The sequence below is a fragment of the Mastigoproctus giganteus genome, chromosome 13, assembly GCF_048544385.1.
Source record: "Mastigoproctus giganteus isolate SK-2022 chromosome 13, ASM4854438v1, whole genome shotgun sequence".
Classification (NCBI taxonomy): domain Eukaryota; kingdom Metazoa; phylum Arthropoda; class Arachnida; order Uropygi; family Thelyphonidae; genus Mastigoproctus; species Mastigoproctus giganteus.
The window spans coordinates 61,239,826-61,260,654 of record NC_143587.1 but is presented as its reverse complement, the minus strand read 5'-3'; the positions used below and the strand labels follow the sequence as shown (position 1 = coordinate 61,260,654).

The 20,829-nt window shown below is 37.4% G+C and overlaps 1 protein-coding gene across 1 annotated transcript in view; it reads right to left on the bottom strand.

Moving 5' to 3' along the window:
• Positions 1-20,503, bottom strand: part of Atg8a (GABA type A receptor-associated protein autophagy-related 8a) — a 34,355-nt gene extending 13,852 nt beyond the window's left edge. Inside the window, exon 1 of the mRNA XM_090388055.1 lies at positions 20,157-20,503. Within this exon, the coding sequence (XP_090244181.1) occupies positions 20,157-20,246 (90 nt within the window). The 5' untranslated portion in view covers positions 20,247-20,503. The remainder of the gene's footprint in view (positions 1-20,156) is intronic.
• Positions 20,504-20,829: the final 326 nt, after the last annotated feature.

Genomic DNA, 20,829 nt, shown 5'->3' with positions numbered 1-20,829 from the left:
AAAGAACTGATTGGGGCAAAATAAGAGAATTAAAAGAAAGTACTTTCGAAAAATCCAGTCTCTCTCTTATTTTAGTACTATTACATGATAAAACCCATGATGTATATTTGATATTGGAATTTAAAATGTATATGTTTTCTTTAGCTATTATATGGTGGCCACCAATTTTAAAATGGTATCTAATTTTTTTTCAAATTATTTTTTTTCATAAAATTTAATTTTATGTCTTTGTTTGCTCTAGTTTATATAAAATAATTATTTTGGATCAAAATATACACTATTTCGATATGTACGAGTTTTCTTGGTTTTCACGACAGAAACATCCCAGTATCTGAATTTAAGTAGTCTCTTTACAGGTTATCTTGGAACCCTGAAGCGTGTGAAACAGAGGAAACTTTATTTGGCTAAACAGGACAATTAGTGTACTTGGAGGAATTATAAATACCCTTTCCCTCTCTTAAGTTAAAGGGGATGCAAATACTGAGACACTTTAGAGGTTTTAAATTTTTGGTTAATTTAAAATATTTACTAAATGAGTTGCCTATTTTCAATTATGATGGTTATTAATTTGTTAAGGAGAATAAAATGTTAAGCGTTTGAGGGATCCATAAACGTTAGTAATCTTCCAGTGACCATAGTTACAGTTTACATTAAACTATATATCTCTTTGAGCAATACATGTGCTGCTTACTACATGTCAGATCCAAACAAATATTTGACCTTGACAATTTTTTTTTTTTTTTTTTTCACTGTACCAAATTTGATTTGCCTGAAGTGCAAATGTTGCTCAGAAATATAACTATGCTATTTACTTTCTTGCAAAGTGTCATTGAATCATGAAGTTTTCACAAAATCACTAATGCTAAGTCTTAGGATTTCAGGCCTGTGTTAATGGAATACCTACAGTCACAGAACAACTAGTTATATTTGTTAAAATTTACAAAAAATCTCAAACTTTGATAAGTAGAAGGGGGTCACTACTGACTGTCTTGAACCAGTCATTGATCAGAGTTATTCACTGCAGACACTGCCCAACCCCTCTCATTCCTTTTATTGTATTATCTCGTCATGTTTTCTGTTTATTATAGAAGTAAAAAAACAGAAATAATGGCAGTATTTAAACTGTGTAATGTTGGGGTAGTCTTTACATGGTAAGTTCAACTGAATGATAATTGAACACTGAACCCAAATCTGAAATTAATGTTACTCCTGCATCAGTAAAATATATTTTTTTATGAAAACCAAAAGCACGAAAAGTATTAGAATCTATAGTACTTAGTACCACATGTAGGTTGAGGGTTGAGAAGATGAAAGATATCAGGCATGTTGACATTAGACTTGAATTTCTTCAAAAAGGCCTCAAGGTTGGGAGAGTTTTTTTTTTTTTTTTTGTTTATACTCCGGGACGACCAAACGGTCAGAGGAGTTCACAAGATAGACAGAATACAAGAAACAGCACCGTATTTAGCAGTCACGGGCTTGAACCCCAGTCACTCAAGGCATGTGTACTTATGCACACGCGCGCCTGACCACTCGGCTACGGCGGCCAGTTGGGAGAGTAATACATATCCAGAATTTAAAACAAATTCACCAACCATTTAACTATAGTGGTTTAATACTGAAAACTATAAAATGTACCAAACGATACTGCACTGTAAAATAATATATGCAAAAAACTGATTTGTAAAATAAAATGTACGATAAAAATCTAAAATATACCATAAAATATAAATGAAATTTAAAATACAATAAAATACAATAAAATTAAAAGCGATAAAACATTGACTGAAGCTTTCGGGGGCTTCCGCCTCCTTTCTCAACAACAATGATGTTTAAGCAACACATCCTTAAGTAACAGGCTCACAGCACACGTGGCTGACCAGGCGCATGCTCAATATTTCTTCCATGTGAACCAGAACCGGAAGCGGCTCGGGGGCGTGGAAATATAAAACACTCGTCTTTTGCAAGGACCACGGCCTCCAGCAGGGGGTGAAATCGAACACCCCTGTCCCTATTCATACAATTGTTCTCAGACGAGCCTATCCACAAACTCTCCAGCCACTTACGGTCCCAGAACCTATGCGCCCGGTCAAGAATGACAGCATTCACAGGGGAGACCTGATGATGTTTCTCCCAATAATGCTCAGCAATGGCGGACTTATTGAACTCTGAGGTCTGTATAGCTCGCAGGTGCTCTCCCAGACAGTCTTTTAGTCGCCGTCCTGTCTCCTCCACAATCCGGGCATTTTATCTCATATACGAGCCCACTACTGGAATCCCCAGGAATGGGGTCTTTGACCTGTGACAACACTGTGTGCAACCTCCGGCCCGGAAGCTGCACACAGCGTGCCTGAAAGTCACGTAGCATTCTTGAAATTCGATCTGACAAGCGCGGATAGTAGAGAATATAAACTGTGGCGACTGGAACAGATGGTGTTCCATGATTAGGCTCCACGCCTCTATTATATTTATCAATGACCCTCTGGGGGTAACCGCATTTCATAAGATCCGCCCTAACTTGCCCAATTTCTCTCTCTCTCTCTCTCTCTCTCCTCAGAGGTGCTACAATGTGTCCTAACCTTACCCAAAAGTGCCCTGGCCACACTGTTTTTATGCTGCGCAGTCTGTGCTGACCTATAATGGGTGTACTGGCTCCTACATACGGGATTCCTAAACACTGTAGTCCTAAGCCTGGAGCCTTCTCTGCACACCATTACGTCCAGGAATGGGAGGGAACCATTCACTTCTACCTGAGGTGAACTGTATAAAAGGAGAGAAATCATTGAGAAAACTAACTACATCCTCTTCTCTCCCCTTTTGCACCAAAGTGAACGTGTCATCCACGTATCTCTTCCACTTGCGCATAGGGAACTCCACACTTGTAAAAACCCTATTCTCTAACTCTTCCATTGCCAGGTTTGCGACAATAGCACTAATAGGAGAACCCATAGCTGTGCCGTGAACCTGCTTATACATCACTCCTTTATATAGCAAAGTGGTACTCGAAAGACAACTCTACGCCACAGCATATATCCTCCACACTTAGGTGCAATCTAGTACTTAGGGTATCATCTCTTTGTAGTGCCACCTTTACACATTCCACCCCATGGGCTATGGGTATACAAGTAAATAATGACACCACATCTAGCGACACCATTATTTCATTCTCCCCTACATTTTGACTTTTGACGAAGTTCACAAAATCCACACTGTCTTTAACAACGAACATGGACTGTCCCACTATAGGAGAAATCAGCTGCACCAGGAATTTTGACAAAGCATAGGTAGGGCTCCCAATAAAAGAAACAATGGGTCGTAACGGGACCCCCACTTTGTGTGTTTTTGGCAGCCCATAAAACCTGGGCAGCTGACACCCCATTGTATGCATAGACCAGTACTTTTCTTTAGAAATCTTACCAGTTTTTAACCAGAGCTGTAAAATCTTATTAACACGTTGTTCTGAACCGGCTAGAGGATTTCTGCGGATGATCTTGTATGTATTATCATCCTGTAATAAATCTAGGGCTTTTTTATGATAATCATCACTGTTTAATACTACTGTGGATCTACCCTTATCTGCCGGAAGAACCACAATATCTTCATCCTGCTTGAGTTCCTTTAACGCTTTCATTTGATTACGGGTGAGATTAGAGGTATCCTTTCTGGCCTGACATAGGATGGCTGAGGCCTTTACCCGGATACGATTAGCAATGGGTTCTGGCAATTTACGAATTGCCCTCTCGATACCCATAGCTGTCTCAGTGATCGGAGGTTTATGGGGTAACAAGGCAAACTTAGGTCCTAAAGCCAATACCCCCTCTTGCTCTTTAAAAAAAGGGGAGAGAAGAGGATGTAGTTAGTTTTCTCAATGATTTCTCTCCTTTTATACAGTTCACCTCAGAGGTAGAAGTGAATGGTTCTCTCCCATTCCTAGACGTAATGGTGTGCAGAGAAGGCTCCAGGCTAAGTACTAGTGTTTAGGAAGCCCATGTGTAGGAGCCAGTACACCCATTATAGGTCAGCACAGACTGCGCAGCATAAAAACAGTGTGGCCAAGGCACTTTTGGGTAGGGTTAGGACACATTGTAGCACCTCTGAGGAGAGAGAGAGAGAAATTGGGCAAGTTAGGGCGGATCTTATGAAATGTGGTTACCCCCAGAGGGTCATTGATAAACATAATAGAGGCGTGGAGCCTAATCATGGAACACCGTCTGTTCCAGTCGCCACAGTTTATATTCCCTACTATCTGCGGTTGTCAGATCGAATTTCAAGAATGCTACATGACTTTCAGGCACGCTGTGTGCAGCTTCCGGGCCGGAGGTTGCACACAGTGTTGTCACAGGTCAAAGACCCCATTCCTGGGGATTCCAGTAGTGGGGTCGTATATGAGATAAAATGCCCGGATTGTGGGGAATGTTATGTGGGGGAGACAGGACGGCGACTAAAAGACCGTCTGCAAGAGCACATGCGAGCTATACAGACCGCAGAGTTCAATAAGTCCACCATTGCTGAGCATTATTGGGAGAAACATCATCAGGTCTCTCCTGTGAATGCTGTCATTCTTGACTGGGCGCATAGGTTCTGGGACCATAAGTGGCTGGAGAGTTTGTGGATAGACTCGTCTGAGAACAATTGTATGAATAGGGACGGGTGTTCGATTTCACCCCCTGCTGGAGGCCGTGGTCCTTGCAAAAGACGAGTGTTTTATATTTCCACGTTCCCGAGCCGCTTCTGGTTCTGGTTCACATGGAAGAAATATTGAGCATGCACCTGGTCAGCCACGTGTGCTGTGAGCCTGTTACTTAAGGATGTGTTGCTTAAACATCATTGTTGTTGAGAAAGGAGGCGGAAGCCCCCGAAAGCTTCAGTCAATGTTTTATCGCTTTTAATTTTATTGTATTTTAAATTTCATTTATATTTTATGGTATATTTTAGATTTTCATCGTACATTTTATTTTACAAATCAGTTTTTTGCATATATTATTTTACAGTGTAGTATCGTTTGGCACATTTTATAGTTTTCAGTATTAAACCACTATAGTTAAACAGTTGGTGTATTTGTTTTAAATTCTGGATATATTTGAATTTCTATAGGTTGAAATTTTCATAAAATAAGTGTGAAGGAAAGTTGTTCCAGAAGATATACGTTAAAGAAATAAATAAGAAAAGTTGGTTCCATGAGTTTGAAGTCAGTCAGCAAAAGGATACTGACTGGTTGCAGAACATATTTGGACAGGTCTGGAAGAGAGGGAAATTACAGAAGTGTCCACGGATGTATCTATACAAAAGGCATGCAACAGAAAAAGAATGTCTATAAGACAGCGCATGGAGAAACTTTTGTAAGAGATGGGTCATTAATTAACCAAACTGCCCTCTTTTGAATGTTGTTTAGGAGACAGAGAGGTAATGTTGCACTACCCCATATGCAAGAATTCCATGGCAGGGATGATTTAAGATTTATACAGAGTGAATAGCTGTTTAGAAGAAAAGTAACACAGAGCAAAGAGAAAACAGAGTTTTTTATATGCAGAGGAAGCAACACTTGTGATATGTTGAAGCCAAGAGAGATCAGAAGTCGGTAATCCCTAACAGAGATTTGTGATCTTGTCAAGAAATTTAAGTGTCATTGAAGATAAGTATAAGAGCAGATGCATTCTTTTTGTGAGATATAAGAGGACTGAGTTTTAGAAGGATTCAAATTAAGTTATCTTTGCCCCACTGGAGAGCCTGACTAAGGAAATAGTAGTGAATATTCGAGAAGTTGAAGCTGTTTAGCAGGTTTCTCAATCTGGAAATTGGAATGAAATGTGCTATCAACAAAACTATGGATTGGATTTCCAGTCAATGGAAGATCATTAATATATAAGAGGAAAAGAGTGGGAGAAAGAACTGAACCTTGGGAAACATCCGCATTAGTGGAGAAGCTTTACAGAGAACCATCTACCATCACCCGCAGTGAGCAAAACTGGATATCAAATTACAAAAAAACAATTGGCAAATCATAAGATGGAAGCTTATTTAGAAGACCTTTATGCCAGACACAATCCAAAGCCTTTGAAATGTCAAGAGCAACTGTTTTAGTTTCATCAAACTTTTCCATTGAATTTGTCAATTGATAGATAACATAAGCCAATATATCACCAGGAGAGTGATGGAAGGTTTCTAGATAGTTTAGGAGTTGGTTGTTAATGGACTTCTCTATTACTTTAAAAAGTTCAATGGGATAATTGGATGGGAGGATTTGTCACCTTTTTTTAGGAATTGGCTGGATATGACAAATTTCCGAAACAGAAGGAAAAACACCAGTGGAATAAGAAAGTGTAAAAAGGCAACAGGAGTTGCCAATGTCAGCTACCTGAAATATCGTACCAAAAACTCTGAGATAACTTTTTGAAGTTTTGGCTAATTTAGTGCAACTCATTTAGTGAACATTTGGCTAATACAAAATGTTCACTAAATGAGTTGCAGAGTGTGTATTTTCTATTAAGATGGTTATCAATTTGATAAGGAGATTGAAATTCTAATCATTTCAGTTGACCATAATTGTTAATAATTTTCCGCTGGTTAATTTTAAACTTTAAATCTTTGAGCAGTACAAGTACTAGTATCAGTGGTTGGTAAATGATGCAGGGAAGCAAACTAATAAGGCATCAACAAAAAAAAAAAAAAATGACATCACTTGTCCATCCCCTCTAATAATCAAATTCTTCCATAAATTTATTCAAACTACTCACTTCCACAACACCAGATGAAAGTTTGTTCCACCAGTCAATTACCTACTGGGGCTGGCTGGAGGGGAGGGGGATGGTCAGGATGATACTCACACTACAACAGTCTCTCTGCTATTAAGAAAGGTGGAACATGTTAACCCTCCCCAGCATTAGTGCCATCTGTGACACATGCAAACCCTATTATCTGCAGGTAATAGCAGATCAGTGTCCCTCTACCATCCTCTACCTGCCTGTAGTGAGATATGCGAGTAAACACAAACTCGTATACATTGTGATGTGATGTGATGTGAATTTAAGAATTATTTATGCATAAAAATTGACTGTTAACAACTAGTGAAAGTAAAAATGTTTTATTTTTTTAACTGTACTAAGTTTACATTACCTGAAGCTGTTCAAAATCACTGAGTCTTAGAATTTCAGGAGTGTGTTAATATAGGATACCCACAGTCACAGAATAGCTAATTCCACCCGTTATAATTGGTACCGAAACTGTTCTGTGCTATGTGAAACCGTGCTGATTGAGGTATAATTATAATGGATTTTAATTGAATGAGTACCAGAAAAACAGTCTATAAACAAATTATAATAAATCTATAAACAATTTGCACTTGACAGATTTGAAAAGGATTTGAAATAAAAAATATTGCAAAAATTTTATTAATGAAAAGTTATCATGAGAGATGAGAAAAGAAAAAAGCTTTATTGTTTATTTAGGTATTTCAATAAATGAAGTCTGGTGAAGTTGTTTTCTTTTTCTTGGTGTACAAGTCTTTGTAGCATCGAATCCCATCTTGAAAATTTGCCGTATCTTGATGCTATGTTAAGCATTTGAGTCTCCCTCCATCTTCTGGGGGTTGACAACCCCCCCCCCAAAAAAAAAAACTTTCTCCAATTCTTCTGTTGAAAATTCTTTTGGTGCCACTTCAGAATTGTTTTCCTCTTCTTCATATGCAGTTTGCTTGTCAATTTCAAGGATAGACATCATCTAAGTCATTTGCATGTGAGGCAGCGCAGTCATGTACACATGCAGCGTCCAAAGTTTTGAATCCCAAATCTTTTCAGATCTTTGCAATGTCTTCTCTGAACTTGCAATTCAAAACCAGTGAAATCATTTGCCAAAGGGGCAAAACATGCTGCCACACAGAATGCATGTTGTTGGCAGTGATTTCTAGCCAAGATGCAAATATATTTTCGTTAGTATTTAAAGGGATAAAAAATAAATTGTGAAATGAAAAGCTATCATGTCGTCTTGTCAGGATGGGATTAAGAATACTGAACACTGCCACACATTGCCGCTGACTGCCTGATGTATTTCATGTAAGATAATAGAGTTGGCACTGCAGCAGCATATATGTATGTGTACCTAGGCTACGACAATACAGCATATATGTAGAGTAAGCGATATGCAAAAACTCATGGAATAGAGTAGGCTACTGCATGAGTTTTAATATGTACAGTAAATTTTTGACTTGAACTTTATTGAAAATCTTGTTATGGTGAAACCTGTGCTGTTTGAAGCTGTGCTAGGCAAGGTATTGCTGTACTCTTACAGATCTTTTGTGAGTAAATTGGGTGGTAGGAGCTGTCTTGAACAGGTTGCCAATTAGAGCTGTTGACTGCAGAGATGCTACACAACTACTCTCAATGCTATTATTGTATTATCTCTTGTCATGTTCGATTAATGGACAACTGTAATGTTTTGAGTACACCTTTGTGTGGGTGAGTTTTGGCTATGTTTGAACAATAAACAAACACTGAACCCAAATCTGAAATTAATCTAATACAGGTAGGCCCTGCTTTATGACGCTTCAATTTATGCCATTTCACATTAACGCCCTTTTAAAATAATAATGAAAATATAAAATATATATATAAAAAAAGAAAATTTGAAAGCACAAGTGTAAATGCACACAGGAAGTGGGTACCTAGATGGCACTAGTGTTGTGAACTGTGCATTAAAGTTTAATAATTTCCTGTGTTCATTAGTGCCTTATTATTTTAAATAAATTGTGTAACCATATCTCCTAAGCGTAGTGATGAATCTGTGCCCGCACATGTTAAAAAAAGCCACAAATCTCTAATGATCGAAGTGAAAATGGGTATTATTCGTTGTATGGAATCTGGTGAGCTGTGTTTGGAGGTGTGCAAGACCTTAAATTTAGCACCTTCTACTGTTACGACCATTATGAATAATGCCGAGAAGAAAAAGCAGTCACATACAGGAATTGTTAATGCAAGCGTTTCTAGAACAACTTATTCAAGAAGTGAGACAATGGAGAAGATTAAGTTATTAGTGCTGTGAATAGACGATATGAACCAAAATAACATTCCTGTAACACAGGCAATGGTTATGGACAAGGCTAGGAGCCTGTTCAATGAAATTAATGAGGAACTGGGAGGAACTGAATCATTTTTGGCTAGTGGGGGCTGGTTTTCCAGGTTCAAAAACCGGACCAGAATTCACAATGTAAAAATTACTGGTGAGGTGGCTAGCGCTGACACTGCAGATGCTGAGGAATATTCTCCCATATTCCAAAAGTTAATGGATGAAGGCCGCTACACCCCAGACTTGGTCTTTAATGTTGATGAAATGGGTTGTACTGGAAGAAGATGCCTGGTAGGATGTACATAGTCTGTGAAGAGAGGTCTGCCCCTGGTTATAAGGCTGGAAAAGATCGGCTTACATTACTTCTGGGTGGCAAAGCACCAGGCACTTTTTAAGTTAAAGTCGATGTTGGTGTACCATTCAGAGAATCCACGTGTTATGAAAGGTACTGTGAAGACTCAACTTCCTGTTTTCTAGGGCTCTAATAAAAAGGAGTGGGTGACCCAGACCCTTTTTAGTGAATGATACAAGTCATACTTTTGTCCAGAGGAGGCCCAATTTTGTGCAGTAAACAACTTGCCCAAAAATATTGTTTTAGTCCTCGACAATGCTCCAGGATATCCAGCTAACCTTGAAGATATCCCTAATGACGTTCTGAATGTGAAGGTCATTTATTTGCCACTCAACACCACCTCACTGTTGCAGCAAACAGATCAGGGTGTTATTGCGACTTTCAAGGTGTACTATTTAAGTAAGACCTTCAAAGGGATTGTTGAGGCAGTGCAGGCATCTAACTCGGTGACTGTGAGGGACTACTGGAGGTTCTACAACATCCTTAAGGCCATAAGCAATATTTCTGCAGCCTGAAAAGAAGTGTTGCAATCATGCATGAGTAGCATTTGGAGGAAATTGTGGCCTGATGCAGTGTCTTACTTTCTTGAGTTTGAGCCAGTTTCAGCATTAGCTGAAGATGTCACTCGGATGGCTGAGGATGTCAGCCTTGACAAGGTTGACATTGATGATGTCAATGAGCTGCTGCAAAGATATGGTGAGCCTCTTTCAGAGGACTTGGAGGAGCTGGTTGCACAACTGGCTAAACAAGATTCCGAGGAAGAAGAGCATGAGATTGTGCCAAATTAGGATCCTCACCACAAAGACACTTCAATCAGCTTTGGCAGAAATACAAACAGGCTGTTAAAACTCTGTGATAATGACCCAGACTGGGAATGTAGCTATTCCATCTAAAGAGCTGTTACTAACATACTGAAGCCCTACTACAATATGTTAGAAGAGAGAAAGACTCAACAGATTTCATTGCTGCAGTTCTTTTCTAAGGCCAAAGAACCTGCAGAACTGGTCGATCCACCATCACATTAATGCTGCCCCATTAAGCCACTGTCAAAGAACATCAATGGGGGGGGGGAGCAGATAGTAGTAAGTTAAATTTTTATCTTATTACTCATATTTTATCTATAAATATTAGTTATATCTCATAATTATAAAATAACCACAAATATTTAATATAAAAAAACATTTATATTAACTCTTATGGTTCAATTTTCGTAGTGAAGGAACCTATCTCATTTAAATACATTATCATTATTCCTTGATTTACACCGCTTCAGTTAATGACCCTGAGGTGGAACACAACCCGGGCGTAAATCGGAGCCTACCTGTATGTACAATTCAACTAGATGAGAGTGCTGTTGTTGCTAATCTCATCACTCACTTTTTTTTTTCCTTTTTTTCCCTCTATGTTTATAAAGATGAATTAGGGGAATATTTATTCACTTAAAACCATTCAAAATACAGTAGAACCTCATTAATCCAGACCCTGATGATTTTCTGTCAGGGGAAAAATTCTAACTATTTAAAACAAAAAAAAAAAAAAATACATGGGAGGAATTATAAAAATAACTGACTTATGAGTGGTTTCCTGCAAATTGTATGACATATTTACACAAGTGTGAGCTCGCCTAGCTAAGTTTTATATTAATGACGTCATTGTAAACAAGAAGAGCAGGGATAAAGGGACTACAACTAGTCATGCACACACTAAGCGGTAACTGCCCACTACAGTGGATAAGAGAATGTGATGGTGCGTAGTAGCATGTGATCAGTGATGGGGATGAATCATGCATTGTTGGAAATGACTCACAAATCAGTCGCTCAGCTATTGTATTCAGTTGACAGATACCACTAGAATTGTCCATGCGCACACCTTACCTCAGTTCTTTACCTGCTGTATCGCTTTGTTTTTACTGTTTTTTTGTGGTTTTGAGTTAACAGAAGATAGCAACAAAAAGAAAGAGTGTTACCATGTCGATGGAACAAAAATTGAACATGCTTTTTCGCACTGATAAGGGGGAAAGTTTAAAAAAGATTGCTCTCGATATAGGGGTGGCAAAATAAACTGTTTCCAATTGAAAAAAAAGAAAAAAAAGAAAAAAAGAAAATAGGAAAGCAATCGAAAACGTCTGTGCAAAAATGGTGGCCAAAGACAGCTTAGGAAATAGATCTACCATTAAGCAGACAAAAAATTAAAATTTGGACGAGGCCTTATACATTTGGTTTCGTCAAGAACGAGAGCAAGGGGGTTACTCTTTCAGGCTCAATTCTTCAATCAAGGACTCTTAGCCTCAACGAAGAGTTAGGAGGTGACCCATCTTTTACTTCGAGTTTGGGGTGGTTATCAAGGTGAAAGGAGTGTCACGGAATCCAACAGCACGGAATTACAGGTGAAAGTCTTTCTGGTGATTGTGTCGCAAGTGAAGAATTTAAAGTACAGTAAACCCCCGCGAATACTGAGTTATGGCTCCCATAGTAATAAAGGGGTTCCGTTCCAAAGTATGAAATATATGAAATATATAAGAAAAACTAGTCTAAAATTGTCTATGTATGTATTATACGTACCTTCATAATATGACTATGTACATAGACAGTACATAGTGAAATGCAAGCATATGGCATCGAAATGAAAAAAAGAAACAATTTAATATTAAATGTAATATTTATTAGAAATTTCAAACAAATCTTTCAAACCAGCACCTTTGCTAGCAAAAAAAAACTTATCCCGCCAGTACTATCACCAGTTTCGCTAAAGTGTTGATAAAGGAGTTTTGCCTTTTCACGAATGATGAGTGAACTTAACGGAATTTTATTTTGAGTTCGGTTTTCTATCCACAGATTTAAAGCTTTTTCCATCTTTTCTAATTTAACATCACGAGTTAGAGCAAATTTTTGAAGCAATTGGTGCATTTTCACGGACACTACGGCGGATTTTTTCTTCCAATTTTTTTAATTGATCGTACCGTTGACTCATTGATTTTATAATGTTTTGCCACTGAGGAGACACTTTCACCATTAGAAATTTTGTCTAATAGCTCAATTTTATTCGCTAATGTCATCACCTTCTTTGATATTTTCACATTTCCCTTGTTATTCGTAGCCGTATTTTTGTGGGGGTTAGAAAGAACTTGTCCACAATAAAGTCACTTTCTTCCGTTAACACACTCGAAAAAGTCTGTTTTACACTGCAAAACGGTAGATTTATCACTTTTGTAAGCATATCAATTTATAAGCATATAAATTAAAAGCAAAGGACAAAACCTTCCATGACAAGCGCATAACACATACTGAACAAGGATTAATGAGAAACATCCACGCTCGCAACTTTGTTACCTCCCCCCCCCCCACCCACTGAGCGCTGTTTTGACCGGGAAAGATAATTTTAGCCACGCCCATGTTTTTTTATGGGCGCTTTTTAGGTTTCATTTTATATTAAATCAGCGACCGTGAATACAGATACCGCAAATAGTGGGGGTTTACTGTACAGTTTCTCAAGTTTATTAGTGAAGAAAGTTTAGTTCTATCCAAAATTTTTAATGCTGACAAGACTGGTTTATTTTTCAAAATGTTACCAAAAGAGAAAAAAAAAAAAAAAAAAAACACTTGCATCAAAACTTGACTCTTCAGCTAAAGGACATAAATTGAGTAAGGAAAGAGTGACATTGCTTTTGTGCAGTAATGCATCCGGAATTTAAAGTTACCACTGTTAGTCACAGGAAAATCTGCTAAGCCCCACACTCTTAAAAATGTAAAGTTAAATGCCCTCACAGCTAAGTACATGTCACAAAAATCAGCTTGAATGAGCTCAGATCTTTTTAAAGATTGGTTTTTCATCTCATTTGCTCCTTTAGTTAAAAAATATTTAAAGCATCAAGGACTGGAAGAAAAAGCAGATTTATTCATTGATAACACTCCAACCCACCAAGCAGAAGAATTGAGATCTGCCAACATCTTTGTAAAATTTTTGCCACCCAACATTACTGCACTATTACAGCCTATGGATCAAGGAGTTATAGAGGCTGTGAAGTGACAGTACAGATAGAAGTTGATAATCTCACTGTTAGAACAAGAGGAGCTTGAAGAAAAATCAAACTTTATGGACCTTCTTAAAAATGTCAACACAAAGACAGTCATTTATTTTATTGCTGCAGCTTGGGACGAAACTGATAAGACTACCCTTATAAAATGCTGGAAAAAACTGGCCTGATGTTCCAATGGAAAGATCTGAGAAGGAAATGGATATTTCTTTGGATTCTGATGATGACAACGATGATAATGATTTTGTTCAGTTATTTCAACGTTTAGGGGATTGTTCAGACATAACAAATGAAGACATTGCCCCCATGGATAATGTGTGATAATATCTAGTACATCAGATCCTGACTAAGATAGACATCATGCAAGCATGTTCATCATCATCGTTGCAAGCTAATGAAGATAACGCTGATGACAAGGTGTGTGAGGAAACAACTGGCGCGAGTCACACTGAAGCAACTGGAATTATGGAGAAGCTATTGATTTATTTTGAGAGACAGGATGACATATCAGCTGGTGAACTTCTGACCTTGAAGCGTCTGCAAGATTGTGTGGCCGAAAAGCGAGTTTCAAAATTAAAGCAAAAAAACATTGAGAATTATTTCAAGTAAACTTCTAGAAAATAGTTATTTGTTTTGCGTTGTAATATTTTTGCACTTAATTTTGTGTAATATAATGTTAAAACTTTATTGGAAAAAAAAAAAAAAAAAAAACTATATTATGTTAAAACTTTATTGCTTTGTACAATATTTTGTTTACTTACCGTACTATTTTACTTTTTATAATTTTTACTTTAAAATATTGTTTTATTAATTTAATATAAAACCCAATTTAGTTAAGATTTTGTTATTTAGTAACTTTAAATAAAAACTGGTATATTCAAGATAGCTTCTGGTTAATCTGGACTTTCACTAATCCAGGCTGAGTGCAGTTCCATCAAGTCCAGGGGCTCATATCTGGTGAGTATGGGCTTGGCACACCCAGGGTCCTGAGCTGGATATCATCATTCTTCTCTTTCTTGGTGATTCCCTTCTACTTCTCTCTCTCTGGGTAATTCAGAAATTTTTTTTTTTTTGGCTGGTGCAGCATAAGCCTCAGGCTTCCTTGCCCCATATGGTTAATAATAATAATAAGTCTGGATTAACGGGATTCACTGTACATAAAAGAGATTAAGCTTTTGGATTAGTGTTTAATTTTATATACAGCACCAAACTGACTAGCAAAAACCCACCAATGTTGGACTAACAGTGCTAAGTCAATAACCCAATTCACAAAGGAGGATCAAAGGCTGACACAAGTAATTATGGACCTGTGAGTTGAGCATGACTGCTATTCCCAGCAAACCATTTGTTTTATACCCTCATTAATACAGCTTTATTGTAATATAAGATGCTTCACACAATACAATTATCACGTCACTAAGGTAATCACAAAGCATTTGTTTTCCGAGCTCCATTCATCTCCTCACCACTCTAATTTCACATAAAATCTACAGATCTGTCCTTAATCTTATTTGTAGACAGTCATTTCTTTAATTAGGAACTTGGTAAACTTGTCATGTTATTCCATGGTATATCATCACAAGCTTGGTAACTGATACAACATATTAATTTTCTTATATAACTTTCTTCATTTTTGGTTCTCTGAGTTTATTAGAGTATGATATGCTACATATTTTGATATTTTTTAACACTTCTTATTCTAAGAATCGATTAACAGCAATTTCAAGCAGGTGAGCAGCAACAAATGAAACTATCAGTAATATTTTTAATAGCCAATGGAAATTTATAAAACAAGCCTCAAAGTTCTTATGCATGATATGTAAAATTATTTCATTTCAAATAATTATCATTTGTTTCTCCAAAGGGGTGAAAAATAAACAGGATTAAAAATTTCACATTATTTAGTAACACAGATGGAACAATAATGAAGGTAGCTACAGTTAATGAAGTAAACAGAGAATATTCTCAGAAAATCCTTGAAATAAGAAATTCTCCAAAATTATTTTTGAAAATTATCCATATTATTAAAAATGAAATTGTAAAATGTAAATTAACAAGAGATACTGACAATTATGGCTACTACCTTATACAGTTACTCTATAACAAGTAAACATTTCATTTTTTTCAGATAATAGCGATGTTCAATTAAATAATAAATCCTTTTAACTCTGGCACACTATGATCTCTGTTGTCAATGTGCCAATAAACACAAAAATAACAACTTTTTAACTCTCTACATACTTAATTCTAATTCCGTTAAGAAGGCATTACTTCTAATGCCTCCTTCTTATGGCTAAGTTTGCAGATGACATAAAAGTTGGCAGGGTGGTTAATAACAGTAGTCAAGGTATGCAACAAGATCTAGAAATGCTTAGCAGATGGGCTGGGAAATGACAACTGAAGTTTAACACTGACAAATGCAAGATACTGCATGTGGGTAGCAGTAATTCCAGATTAATGTACAAACTTTGTAGTACACCCAGGGTAGTGGAAAATGAAAAAGACCTAGGATAACTGTGCACTCACATTAGGTTCTCTGAGCAGTACAGACAGGCTGACAGGATAGCTCATAGGATTCCCCAAGGTTCAGTGTTGGGCCAGTTGTTTTCAATATATATCAATGCTACGGATGAAGGTATATCAGGTTAATTGTCTAAATTTGCAGATGATGCATATGTTGACAGGGTGGTTAAGGACAATCAGCGGGGTGAGCTACTGCAACAAGATCTATGAAAATTGGGTTGATGAGCTGAGAAATGGCAGTTGAAGTTTAACATTGACAAATGCAAGGTACTGTACATGGGTAGCAGTAACCCCAGAGTAACTTATTAACTGTGTGGTACTATGCTCAGGGTAGGGGAGAGTGAAAAAGACTGGGGGGTAATTGTGGAGTCAGACATGAAATTCTCTAAGCAGTGCAGACATGCTGCCAGGACAGCTCATGGTGTTTTCTTAACGATATACAGAAACTTTGCTAGCAGGGATAAGGAGGTGATTATCCCTTTGTATAAGGCCATGGTTAAGAAGCACTTTCAGTACTGTATACAGGTCTGGAGGCCTGCTCACTTAAGGAAGGATGTAGATTGGCTGGAATGGGTGCAGAGGCCAACCAGATTGGTCATGGGAACAAAAGGGTGCTCTTACCTAGAAAGGATTCAGTTCTGCAAATTGCAGTGTCTCAAGACCAGTCACCTGCAGGGAGATGTTTAAAGTCTGACTGAGGTGTTTAAAGTCATGTCTGAGGTGTTTAAAGTCATGAATGGATTAGGTATGCTAAATGTTAATGGCATTCTTCCACTTGCCGAGACTACTCATGTGAGGGGACATAAATTCAAGTTAAAGAAGGATGGTTGCAGGAGAGATGTGCAGAAGTTTGCCTTCAGCAAGTGGATTGTTGGAACAGGCTTCCATCTGTTGTGATGGACGTGGATGTATTGAATAAATTAAAGGAGAACTAGTCAAACTCTTGGATACAAATAGGTGAACTGTTTTTTTTTTGGTTGATGCTATATAAGGTTGCTTTCTTGCATCATTTGCCATTACTACTATTTTGTAGGCAGGGATAAGGAGGTGATGGAAGTTTATCCCATAGTATAAGGCAATGGTTAGGCCACATCTTAAGTACTGCATATAGGTCTGGAGACAGAGACCTCATTTTAGTAAGGCTGTGGATCTACTGGAAGAGATACGGAAAAGGTCAATGAGACTGGTGAGGGGAACAAAAAGGTGCTCTGGCTGAGATTCAGTTAAGGGTGCCCTTCCAGACTGTTGCATATATGGCAATGATTGCCAGGTAAAAAAAAAAAAAAAAGGTAAACTGCAGCCATTATCAACCCATTGCAGGATGGAAGCCTCCTCAACAATTCGTGCTGAGGAAAATGGACCATAATCTGCCACGCTGGTCCCGTGCAGGTTGGCAGATCGACCATATTTAGCAGTCAGGGGCTTGAACCCCGGTCTACTGAAAGAGCGTGTGCTACTGCACTCCCACTCCTGACCACTCTGCTACGGAGGATCCACTGTTTTGCCCCCTCATCTCGTCATACAGTCCAGAGAATGGAAGGGCCACATGATTTCCAGAAGCACCGTTGTTCATAACATGATTTAGTATTAGCATTAGCAATGGCCACATGGTGCAAGGAAGCTTATGGCTTATGCTGCACCAGCCAAAAAATAAAAATAAATAAATAATAATAATAAATAAATAGAATACAATTTAAAAAATAAGATAATATAAAAAGGAAAAAAAATTTTTTTTTATACTTTTTGATTATTCAGCAATTCAGGATTGATTGAGGAAGTTTTTTGTCGTCTTTTTTTTGTGTTTTTCTTTGTCTTTTTTATTTTGTTTTTCTTGTGAAATCCTATATGTATGGCTACAACAGAGAGGGTTTGGGGGCAGCAGCCCCCAACACAAAAAAAAAAAAAAAAAAGAATTTCTGTTGTTCACATGCATCAGCAGTTGTATGTGCCATTAATTATTGTTGCTTGTGTTTTTTCTTTGTCTTTTTTTTTTTTGTTTTCTGCTTGTGAAATTGTGTAATAATATTTGGGCACAAAGAGAGTTGGGGGGGGGGGTGGCATCCCCCACCAAACAGTGAAAAAAGAAAACCATTTCCGTTGTTCACGTGCATCAGCAATTCTCATTGTTAATGCTGGCAAAATTGTCTAACGTACAGGCAAGAAGAATCAGTCATTGCACATGGTGTGAATATTTGTTACTTGTTTTAAAAAAAAATTGCTGTTTACTATTCCTTTTTCTTCATTTTCAGCTCCACCATTTTGTTATGTCACGTGACATCTGCCTGTAGTAGTAATGGTAGTGGCATGTGATGCAAAAAGCAAGTGTATGAGCTTATGCAGCATCAGCCAAGAAAAAAAAAAAAAAAAATCACACCATTCCCTCCAAATGCCTGTCCAGTTCCTCCTTAAATTTATTTAACCTATCAACTTCCACGACAGATGGAAGTTTGTTCCAGCAATTAACCACCTGCTGTCTAAAGGCAAATTTCCACACATCTATTCTACATCTGTCTTTTCTTAATTTGAATTTATGCCCCCTTAGGTTCATAATCTGAACAAGTGGAAGGATCCCATTAGAATTCAGCATACTCAATCCATTCAAGGCCTTATACACCTCAATTAGATCACCACGCAGGTGCCTAGTCTCCAGCCACTGCAATTTGCAGAACTTAAGCCTCTCTTGGTAAGAGGATCCCTTCATTCCCCTCACCAACCTTGTTGCCCTTATCTGTACACACTCAAGCAAATTTATATCCTTCCTAAAATGAGGTCTCCAGACCTGTACGCAGTACTCACGGCGTGGCCTGACCATTGCCTTATACAGAGGGACAATCACCTCCCTCCCTGCTAGCAAAATTCCTATAAATCATTGACAAAACCCCATGACCTGCCCTGGCAGCCTGTCTGCATTGCTCAGAAAACTTCATATCTGACTGCACAATTACTCCCAGGTCTTTTTCATTTTCTACCACTTTAAGTGTAGTACCACACAGTTGGTACGTTTCTCTGGGGTTACTTCTATCCATATGCAGTACTTTGCATTTGTCAAGGTTAAACTTCAGTTGCCACTTCTTAGCCCATCTGCCCAAATTATCTAGATCCTGTTGCAGTAGCACACTGCCATTAAAAACCCTGCCAACCTTTGTATCATCTGCAAACTTCGACACTAAGCCTGATATACCTTCAATATCATTGATAAATATACAAAACAACAGAGGACCCAACACTGAACCCTGTGGGACTCCACTAATAACATTAGTCCACGAAGAGCAGCGCCCATTAATTACCACGAAGAGCAGCGCCCATCAATTACCATTGATTCACTCAACCATCCTTTTATCCATTGTAGCAACTTACCCTTAATACCATTCTGCTCCAATTTGCACAATAGTCTTCCATGCACAACAGTGCCAAAAGCTTTCCTGAAATCCAAATATATGATATCAAAATTATTTTTTGCATCCAGTTCCTTTGTAACCACATCATAATATCCTATCAAATTTGTCAGACAAGACTTTCCCTTAACAAACCCATGCTGTGTCTGAATTATTGCTGTAGTCTTGTCTAGATGATCCTGCAATGCATCTTTAACCAGTGACTCCATTATTTTATCCCGAACAGAAGTTAAACTAATTACTCGTGTCACCCTTCGATCCCCCCATTATAATCAACACAATGGAATATTTTAAAAGATTCCAAATTAAAACTTAAATTTTGTGAAAATTATAACAGTTCATATAGCATTTATCAGCAAATCATCCTAATGTCACGCCAATATAATGATTTAATCCGAAAAAAAAAGACTAGTTTGGAAAAGCATCCTACTTTATTCTTCTTGATGTTTTCTAAAGAAGTGGACACCTGTTAGGAATTTTGAACAATACCTGAATTTGCATCAATTATACTAACATCGACAATGTCGTAATCTTCTTAACTTATAAAATCCAGAAATGTATTGAATATATATAAGTAAATTATAATAATAAATAAATAGAATTTTTGGTGCAATTACGCAGTAATAACAGCGCACCACTTCGCCTTTACACTATCAGTACTAAGATGAATTTTAAAAATCGCAAATAAAATAAGGCCGGATTGAGGTACATATATGTATATACACATGAAAGTAATTCAAACATTGCTGAAAACGACAGATTCCATAGTCATTTTTAATTCGCAGATTCTACTTACAGGAACTCTATCTGGATACTTCTTTCTGATCTTTTCTCCTTCTGCTCTCCGCTTTTCAAAAGGATGTTCTTCCTTGTACTGGAACTTCATGATTTATTCTAGTTCATCTGATAGTGCACAATAACACTAACGATACAGACAGACGCCTAAGTGTACTTATAGTTCAAAAATTTTGCCACACCGCTTCTTGACACGCACTATCCTACGATCTAACAATGAACCTTCAAATGCAACACTAGTCACAATTGCTGAACACCACCAAGATGGTAATGGCGGTTGTTTGTAAATAGGTGTAACTTTCGAATAGTGTATAAAAGGCACAGAAAATAGATCCGAATTAATTAAAAAATATTATTATAAACTGGTGGAATTAATACTATGATAACCATTATAATAAAATAATATACTACCTATTAAATATAAAAATAAATCAAGATAATGGGCATAGCAAATTTTAATATAATTTTACTCAAATGTCGTAGAACGTGGCGCATTAATACGTCAAAACTGCGCAAAAGATCATATGACTAAGATTCACTGACGTTCTGAAAACAGTGTGGCAATCAACTAGGTGACATAATAAAAATGCATTAAAAGATTGTTACTCAAGCTTTTCCACATAAAAATAAAAGCAAACTGTATCCTGATTAAAAATCTCAGAAATTGTTCTTCA